At 30.5% G+C, this 10233-nt stretch overlaps 1 protein-coding gene and 1 non-coding gene across 5 annotated transcripts; both read right to left on the bottom strand.

The window, feature by feature from the left end:
• Positions 1-59: 59 nt before the first annotated feature.
• Positions 60-131, bottom strand: TRNAH-GUG (transfer RNA histidin (anticodon GUG)). The gene has a single exon. It is a non-coding gene; the product is annotated as a tRNA-His (tRNA).
• A 2827-nt stretch (positions 132-2958) lies between these two features.
• Positions 2959-9965, bottom strand: LOC107923335 (vacuolar protein sorting-associated protein 51 homolog). 4 transcript variants are annotated; one of them, XM_016853541.2, is made up of 20 exons: positions 9579-9965; positions 9265-9404; positions 9026-9080; positions 8802-8909; positions 8444-8542; positions 8242-8319; positions 8085-8162; positions 7596-7751; positions 6836-6936; positions 6684-6751; positions 6171-6244; positions 5968-6034; positions 5344-5459; positions 4722-4988; positions 4510-4626; positions 4173-4244; positions 4026-4076; positions 3649-3879; positions 3380-3556; positions 2959-3257 (listed from the first exon to the last, which is right to left on the bottom strand). In XM_016853541.2, exons 1-20 carry the CDS (start codon positions 9765-9767, stop codon positions 3123-3125), a joined length of 2379 nt encoding a protein of 792 aa, XP_016709030.2. In that variant the 5' UTR covers positions 9768-9965; the 3' UTR covers positions 2959-3122. The 4 variants fall into 4 exon arrangements, with proteins under 4 accessions (XP_016709030.2, XP_040936995.1, XP_040936994.1 ...); XM_041081061.1 differs by lacking the exon at positions 3649-3879; XM_041081062.1 differs by lacking the exon at positions 2959-3257 and having other exon boundaries at positions 3414-3556; positions 3753-3879.
• Between the last annotated feature and the right edge of the window lie 268 nt (positions 9966-10233).

Genomic DNA, 10233 nt, shown 5'->3' with positions numbered 1-10233 from the left:
TCAAAATTTTGGGCTGTGATTGATTTTACAGCAGAGCAAGAAAATTGAAAATAAAAATTTGTGGCTGCTGGAATTCGAGCCCAGGTCTCTACGGCCACAACGTAGAATTCTAACCACTAAACTACAGCCACATGGTTATTGTGGTGTTCCATTCACAAGAATTTGACAGAGCAACAAATAAAAGTTTTATTCATACTACTTGTGAAATAGAAAAGATATACAATTAATGTAGCAAATACTAATCCAAATTAACTAATCACTTTCCAAATGGTATCAAAACATAATCTGCTTAATCATTCATTTCAACCAATATTATTTAAAGATTTTGAATTGATATTTTTTAATCTCATATATATTATAACAATATAAAGTTATAAAAATAATAATTCTACGTGGCATAATTTATAAATGGTAATTTTCCATAATAATCATCTATCACGTGTCGTTGGTAATTATATTTAAAAAAATTAATCCAAAGCAAATTCTTTATATTTTTTTAATATCTCAAAAAAATTTAGAATAAAAAATAACAATTCAGGGCAAATCCTTTATAAAGATATATTTTCATTAATTCATTACATGTTACGAAAAAAAAATTCATGTTGTTATATTTAATTTGTTAATTAATTTAAAAAAAAATTATATTTATTATTCATAATATTTATGCATTTAAATTTATTTTATTTTAATATATTATTATAAGTTATATTTTTGTTGAATAAAATTAATAATTTTTATATGAATACAAAATTATACATATATAAATGTACTTTATTTTTATATCAAGTTTTTGTGTGATATTTATCTTAAATAATACATGCTCTAAATGTGCATAAATTGGAATGTGCATGAATGCATTAAATATGCCCTAAATTTTTTTAAATTAATTATAATCCTATCTATAATTATGTTAAATAAATTATAAGAAACACAAACTACAAAACAAATTGACATAAATATATATAGTAATTTTTTAAACTTAAAATATATTTTTAAAAATTAGCTTTTACCTTCCACAATATTAAAATTAATTTACATCAATTTTTTAAACTTAAAAATATATTTTTAAACAAATAATTCATTAATTAATTAAAAAACAAAATTAAATAAAGTATTATATTAATGCACACAAACAACTCGCTCCAAACTAGTTATAATATGTAATTCTAAAATAAAAAATTAGACAGACATGACATAACCACAATTAAAATAAGGTCAACTTAGAAATGTTTCTCAATAGTACTTTTAAGATAAAAACATTCTTAAACAAGCTGCTTTTTTAAGAAAAAATATTTTTCTCAAGTTAAATTAAAAAATTTAATTTCTCAAAAGAAAAAAAAAGAAACTTTTTAGAATCATTCAAATTAAAGCTAGGTGGTAATATACATGGGTATAATTCAAATGTTATTCTCTTTTAAAATAGTTCAATAGATGAGAAAACCAAATTATAACCATGACACTACAAGTTTTATAAACTAATCAAATATGCATCACATTGGTAACTACCAGTAAATTGTATCCTAGCCCCCAACATTATCAAAACACTCCAACAAATACCAGACAACCAATTGACCACTGTCGAAGGTCTTACAAAGACTTTACAAAATTTGGGATGCATGAAAAATGGGCTATTCTCCTCATCATCATCTTAAAGTCTAATGTCCTGTTTACCAAGACATTGTTCTATCTCAACAAAGTCCTTTGTTAAAGTTTTTAATAGATTTGGCAGTACACAGGCTTGGTAAGTTCCGTATATATGGCAAAACAGAAAAAAAAAAAAGGAACTATGACTTTTAGAAAAATAATAAATATACTTAAAACTAATACTAAAGCCAAATTAAAATAAACTAAAACACAACATTTTTGTCTACAAGTTTTCCATCAACAGTGTTTGACTAATTTCTTCTGCCGTGATAATCACCACAAAAGCTTTTGGAATATGCAAAATTTCATGTTTTGAGACGCAGTGAGAGAAATGTTGGGAATTGAGTGGGAAAGAGTATTTTTAAACATGTTTTAAATCAATATTATAAATATTATCTACATAGGTGAAAAATCGTCACACCATAAACACGTGACAACCAATTTAACGATCTATCAATTTTCATAATAAAATCAAACGATGTTAACACTAGTAAATTATAACATATCAAGCTTTCTCGTTTTTATCTCTATTTGTTGTAAAGTAAAATATTATAAATGGAGATTTATTTCACTTTCTTTTTATTAGAGGTTAAAAGCAAACATTTCTTTTAGACACCTCGAGTGTACTCTTTCAAACTACGATTAAAGAGATGATGTTTTGTGGTCATCCCGGAGCAAAGTGGTAGGATCATTTATCCACGTGATGTAGTAATGTCGTGGATCAAAACTTTGGATCTTTCTTTGTTGTTGTTTTGGTCAAGTCATTGCTTGATGCTTTGGTCATATCTTCTTCTTGTTTTTTCTTATTGGTTCTTTGATTTTACATCAAGAACTTTGTGTCTTAAAAGTTAAATAGGAGATTGAATTGTATTTTTGTTTTTAAGGTATCTCACAGGTACTAAGTATACTATATTTAATTTATGAAATCAAATCTCTATTTTTGAGTTTGTGATTATCAACTTTAAGTTATATTAAGATTCAATTGTGTTTTAAATGGTGACAATAATTTCTTTTTTGTATTGATTTATGATTATACACAAATGATTTAATTTATAAATGACCAAATAGGTAAATCCTTTTAACAAAGTAATATTTTCATCCAAAAGAAACTAACTATGCTGTTCTTGCAACACAAAAATAAAACTTGCTTCAAGTTTGAAATGTGATGATTCATAGCATTGATAATTAGTCTTCGAGGAAAGCAAGAAGGGAAAATAAAAAGAGGGAAGAGGAATTGGAACATTTTTTTCCCTCTCAACAAGAAACCAAAACATTCATAGCATTCATATATATGATAAGATAGCTCATACAACATTAACTGCAAATAAACTTTCATAGTTATATAACTGGAATTCCTGTTACATTTCACCATTTCATACAAAATCTCCAAAAATGTAAATGAACTTTTTGACCGATGAATCACATCATAAAATTATAGCACGAGAAATAAAAAAGTGGGGCGCCTATCCATAGCAATTTCACCTACCAACATCTAGGGGTTTAACTAGATTATGTTCCTTGGATTTTGATAACTTTACTTGTACAAGTTTGTCCAGAATTGGAGGCTCTAAAGGAATTGGGTCCAAACAACGCTCTGAAGCAGCAACAATTACCTACATCCAACATCCACATTTCATTACTAGCGGAACAAAAATCAGATAAAAATGAGCAATACCCCGGTTTTATTATGTAACACAGAAAGATTAAAGCTCATGACTAGGAATTTCGCAATTACCTCGTCAAGTAAAAAGTCAATCGCTTCTTCAGCTTCAATATTCTCCTTCAAAAGAGTCCTTAAGAAATGAATATCCAGCTGAATTTGCTGGAAACCACTTCGATTAAAGGTTTGGAGTCTGACATATTCTTGCAAACTTTTAAGGCAAAGTTTCACTATAGTTGTTTCAACTGACTCCTGCAGTGACAAGGAAACTCCATTCATTCTGTTTCAATAGCATCACATTGACACTTTTTCCACAACCACAAAAATTCATAGGTGATACATACCTGTGTATATTCAACTTTTGTAAAAATTTCTATTTTTTGCTTAAACAATTTTGCTAGATGTGTTTCTAATAACTGACTCCTGGCTTTTTGGGTATTTGACCTACTCATTTTATCATCTAGTAATGCGTTGCTACGTGATGAGTTGGTGCTTCCATTGCTGTCAGACCGTTGATGCTTACGCAATAGCCCTTCAGGTAAAATCTGTTTCACCTCACTACCTACTGCTTTCAACTAGAACAAAGAATCGCGAGATAAAGCGTAATGCATCTTAGAAAAGTTCTACATTATCGAAATATTTATGTATATCGAACTCTGCAAGACAAAGATTTAAAACTATATCTATGTCAAGTCAGAAAGTTTATTAAAGAGACACTAACCTCTTGTAGAAATAAATCAACAAACATATGAACTTCTCTAGGCTCCTTGTGCTGCAGGTATTAAAAAACATAAATTATTGAAAACTTAAACTATTTTAGTAAGGGGAATCTCTCTCAAAATTGAGGATTATACAACAGTAAACTAACCTTGACCCAGTTTGGTGTTGTAAACCTCTTTCTTAGCAAAGTAGATACTCTTCGCGTTCTTATATTTATGTACTGCAAAATGAAACAAAATTGAACTTATAATTAACAATGACATAATTGGCTCTCCCTTAAAAAAACATATCAGAAATGGTTCATTCAATGCCAGAAAATAAAATCGTTAAACATATATGCTCCCTTGAGGCAACATATTGTCTTGATATCAACATTCTTGTGAATTCGAAACCCCAAAACTAAAACTAGATAAAACACATCCCACGGATCCAATATAAGTATTAATTTTAATAATTTCAAAATAAGGAAAAGAATAAATTCTTACATGATGCAAAAGCTTTTCACCACCTAACTGAAATAGTTGACATATCTCCCCCGAAATAAAAACATGCCCATGTTCGTGGCCTCGTGCACCACCACTAGAGAAGGAGGCAGCTATTTCCTGACAGTGCAACATGAAAATATGGCTGAGCCCAAAATAGTAGTGAAAATTTATTAGGTGGTAAGGTAAATTTATCAGGTGAGAGAAAAAGTTGCCTCAGAAATTCTTGGGATGGCAGTTTGTTCAATGAATACAGAAAGTTGAGCTAGGACCAAGACAAGACCAGCAAGAACTTTTTCACCAAGTGCTCCTTCTGAAAATCCTTGATCTTGACTTGATGAATTCTTTCTTCCAGAAAGCAAGAGAAAACAACCATCGAGAGACCTGAAAAAGTCCTGAAATCCTTCTTGAACCCAATCAATTATGAAAGCTCTCAGTTTAACTAGCAGCCCTAACTTTTCGTCAAGAAGTTGGCGAAAATCCTGTAGTAAGCAAATCGTTTAAAAATGAAACTCAATGCTCAATGAATAAGTTGCACATACACTATAAATTTAGTCAATATAATAATGAAAATGCACAAGTTCGCAAGAAAACACATGCACACACACTAACCTACTATAAAAATGCAACTAGATTGATATTGTTTTTCAATCTAGAAAGTATGTCAAGCATTTACAGATTGAAGTAGTATAAGTATCTAAATAAGAGAGAAATATGAAAATTAGGAACATGAAATATGGACGTGCATTGTTTACAGGAAGTAGTACACAATGAATGAAAAGTTTGAGTCGTTTCTACATGCATAAAATAAGAGTCAGTTTAGCATCTCATGGTTACCAGTAAGACATCCATGCTGCCTTGGAGTACTGTTTTTTTGCTAGCCTCCAAAGCAGCCTGTAAGGGATGTTCCTCTGCTGCCTCTTTTGGGCTAACCTTTACTTTCAAGAGAGCATCTGTAAATTGAACAGAATGAACTCAGACTTTAAGGTAAATTTCATAAAATAAAACCAACATCAATAAGAAATAATCAAGTTTGCGCAAATTTACAAACTTTTAAAAGTTTATGTAGAATACATGCATAAATACCTATATATGGTTTAACCATTAGTGAACCTATCATTTTCCATAAACAACTGCCAACTGAACATGCTTTTGAAAATTATTAATGATATAACTATGATATCTATTCTAGAATAACCACAGTTGTAAGTGGAAGATAATAAATAGGATTTTGCAAAGCTTGGTTTAGGGTATATACATTTCAGGTAAAATTCAAGTGGACTAATACTCTTAGCTAGGAATGAAGAATAGTTGATTAGATATTTAGACTTCTGTCATAAAATGGGTAAAAACAACAACCTGCACATGGTAAAATCTAAACCATGCTCTCATCTTTTGGGTGATTTGAAACTCCAAAAGAGTAAAATATTTTTTGGCAGGACAATCAATAGAAAAAATAACCTGATATGTCTTGTAGAAGGTAAGTAAATGTGCTGGCAACATACTTTTTAACAGTTGCATGAGCAACCTGAGACCACAAAATATCATTAGATGGTGTTTCGTCCCTCAATATGAACACTGCTTATCTTTCTACTCAAGATTAAAGAAGATAAAAATGCAAAAGACTAGAAAGAAAATGATTTCATATGAAATTCAAGAAAGACCTCCAAAGAAAAATTAGATAGCGCAGCCTCACTTAAGACTCCATCCATCAGAAGCACATCATCCCATATAGCCCCTACAATGGATTTGGCAATGGGAAAAAATGGCTAAATAAATTTAAGTGCAAAATAAGAATAAAAAATACTATAAAAATTATAACGCGTAAGTTAATATGAAAGCAAAATAACTAATAATGTTAATGACTTTAGAAACAAATAAGTTTGAATTCACACCAGTATTAAACAATAGTGATTTATCTCGAATCAATCTTCTCGTGGACATAAAAAAGCCTTAGTTCTAGTTGGGGAATATTTTAAACAAGTACTCCATCAAGAATAATATGACAAAGGCATCTCTAAATGTCATAAAAGATGATAAACTATTTGACTTATGCAAACACTGTTGGAATGCGCATTTGCTAATAATGATAGACTTTTTTATTAGTTATGTTAAATATTTGGGGCTGCATTGCTAAAACCATGAAGGAAGAGAAAAAGCAAATGCACACTACTTACGAAGAGCACCAAGGAAATTGGTAGAAGAAATTCGTCTCTTTACACGTTGCTCAGTCATTTCAAAGTGCCTGAAGAAAAAGGCAACATTTAAGTGGAACTTTCTCGTGCTACATATTCTTATAAACAATAGAAATTCTATTGAAGCTGCTTACTTGATAACCAAGTTTTGTGCAAGTTTAATTAATTGACTTTCAGAATCAGGAAATATTACTCGATAAGCACGAATAGCCTCCGCAAATCCATGGACAGAGACCTATTTTAGATAATTGAAAAGGTTCTTCATGAGTCTAGATGGCACTTTTCTACCCTCGTACTCCCTACACCCTCCTTTTATTTTAGGGGATGCTTGAGATGACTAATTTAACTACAGTTAAAGAACTAAAAACACAAAAGTAGTGTCATATAGGCTAATTTAATTAGAGATAATTTGGAAAACACATTATCTGGTCATTAACAAAGATCCACTAACAATGATATAGAGCTCTAACGAACAAGCATTCAACCCTAAAGAAATTTGTAAAAAACAAATAAAGAGTTTGGTCACTAATGTAGTACCAAGCACACATTGAATAGTGAAGAAAATTATTGGTTAGTTGCCTTTATAGACAGTTATAATTGCAATGCAGAAATAAAATATTTCATACATCCAGTTGCATTATGCATAATCTTTTGTATTGAAAACAATCAACCTTAAAACATTGATGGCATAAGATTCGCAAGGCAATATAAGAGTTTCACAAAAGAACGTGCATTATAAAAATTTAACATGGTTCAAAAAGCCATGCATTTTCTTTGCAAAAATACAATTTTATTCTTTCCTTTTATAATTCTTTTATCCACCCTAGTTCCTACCCACCAAGTCAAATATGAGAAATTACAAAAACAAAAAAATGCTACTTCATGCTTAGTTACCTCATGGCCTATACCAGGAACCGAGTCAAAACCTTTTCCTTGTTTAGAAGGATCATTAGATTCTCGTAGAACATTCTCAATTTCATTTGTTTTCAATTGAAGGTCTCCAAGAGATTGCTCTAACTTTTCAAGGAGTTTTGCCTGTAAGCTATCCACCTGCACCAATTATGGATATGCATCATGCATATGTATTTATGTCAAATAGATATAACTTAAATAAAAAATAAATAAACTTTTGTAGAGAACAATATTACCATTAAGATTAATAAATATACTGTACATGTTAGAGGTTATCGACAATAATTCTTTTATGTATTTTAAAGAAGACATCAAAGAGAGAAAGAAAGGATGATATAGTTTCCAACTATTTGCTAATGTATTTTCATGCATAGAAAATGGCTTGCACCGTAGGTAATCTAGACTATCTAGTGTTTAATGCTTTAAGCTCTAACCTAAGTTAAAATCTGATCTAAAAGTTTCAATACAAACCGGAAAATCTAATTGCTTCAAAAGCACTGCAGCTTCAGCTCTAGCTTGAATGGATTCAGAATCTGAGAATAGCTTTCCCTGAGAAGAAAATTTCATCAAGCATTAAAAATTTATCAGAAAACATCACCTTGCATGCATAACACAAAGATAAGCATGCCTGCAAGTTTTTTAATATTATAATAATTGCATCTTCGGATGCTCGTTTACAGTCCTGGAAAGATGAATCTCCATATGCCTGGTAAGAAAATCAATGGTCTGTGTCAAACTTTTTGAATAAAAAACTATGACATAAAAGCAAAGTTAAGTACTAACAATAAAATTAATATACAAAATAGATGAATAAGGCAAGCATCAATGACCTTAAAAATTGGCATAGCTCCAATGTAGAATTTGACTGCATCAGCATATGCTTCTGACTTGATGCACTTTGCAAGTCTAGCGGGTAGATCATAAATGAACTGTTCTTTTCCACATAAAACAAATTTTGAATCTCACCCATTCATATATAAACTTAAAGTAATATTATAATTATCCAATCTGAAAATTTCCCTTGTGCAGTAACATCTAAAACGCATAAATGTCATAGCCTTTACCATTGATTGTTTGATAAAATATTGCACTATACTTATAATGGCTACATTTGGTTAACCTACTTTCAGTTTAGTTCTATAACTATTGTCATGTTACTCACAATTCACCACAAACATTTTTCGATACCTGAACTTTACGCAGAAGGTTCCTTGTTCGGTGCAACTTCTCAATGTGTTCTCTTTTCTCAAAAAGAGAAGTGTTGACCCTATCACTTCTAGATTGCACTGACATTATCTACAATCGCAAATGAATAAAATTTACTCTTTGCAATAATCCTCTCTTTACGTTTCTTTTGAATGCATTGTTTTAAAATTTTCAAATAGAGATGACGCAAAAATATTTTTACACACCTTATCAAGAAGTTGCTCCATATTTGCTTCCATGCCTACAATATTACTTTTCATCCTGTTAAAATCAATAATGTTTGAGTTAGAGTTCTTAAATAAATTATAGTTGAAAACCAGTTAATACAACATAGTAAATCCTAATCAAACAAAGGAGTAACAAAATTTGCATGGAAATATCTATTCACTAAATATAGTTGCAGAGACAATTGTTACTAACAATTTCAAAGATTGAAAGAAGTTACCATTTAATTGCATCCGTGGCACTAATAAACTTGTTGTAATTCTCATAAACCAACATTTGCAAATCAGTATCAAGGTTCTTGATTTCGGCTGCCATTTCAACATGCTTCCGAAGAAGCTCTTCCAAATTCGACTTTTGTACCTACAGATTTAATCCAATCCATGCTTTAAAGGAACAAACCTTCCAATTCAAATCCAGTCTAATACATCATTAGTCAAAACAGACTTCAGCATAAAAAAATTCTATAAATCTAGCATTAGAATTCCTTTAAATCTTAACTCATGATTTGGATAAAGAGAATTAGGAGAGGCGTACGAGAAGGTTCATGTAGTGCTCAGGATTGAAAGATGCGGAATTGATGGAATCCAAGTTTTCGTAATTTGAATGAGCTTTGGGAGATGAACCATGATATGGATAGTAGAAGCTTGACAATAGATCTCTCATTCTCTTGGCCTTGTCATCCAATGGAATATCATCGGTCGCCATTTTTGCTCGTTCGAGCATTTATTTTGTATTAGATTTAAATCGGGAAATTGTAAATAGCGAATGAAATTGTTTGTAGTTAATGGATTGAATGAACTACGCCAGGAAGCTGAATAGGAGATCTTGAATCAAACGATGTGGCTTGTGGATGAATGAAGAATCATCCCAATTTGCTCTTGAGGCTTTTTCTGGGTGGTTTTTTTTTTTTAGTTTTTTTAAGGTTAATTTCACCACCTTATCTTGTGTGCCTAAAATTTAGTGTAACAAACAAAACTAAAGCCTAAATGCCCGCATTTAAATAACACTTGTGGTGCATTTAATTGGATTGCCTTATAATTCAGATCTAATTGAATGGGTCAAGACTTGAGATGCAATTATACTAATCACACACAACACTTTGTTGGTTTGTCTAGGGTTCAGTGCTTTCACTTTGGGGAGAATAATTTAAATTTTTATTTTATTATAATATTTATTCTAATTACAATTA

The sequence above is a fragment of the Gossypium hirsutum genome, chromosome A11 (genome assembly GCF_007990345.1).
Source record: "Gossypium hirsutum isolate 1008001.06 chromosome A11, Gossypium_hirsutum_v2.1, whole genome shotgun sequence".
Taxonomy (NCBI): Eukaryota; Viridiplantae; Streptophyta; class Magnoliopsida; order Malvales; family Malvaceae; genus Gossypium; species Gossypium hirsutum.
Note: the sequence above shows the minus strand (reverse complement) of the source record. Positions and strands in the feature narration are given on the sequence as shown.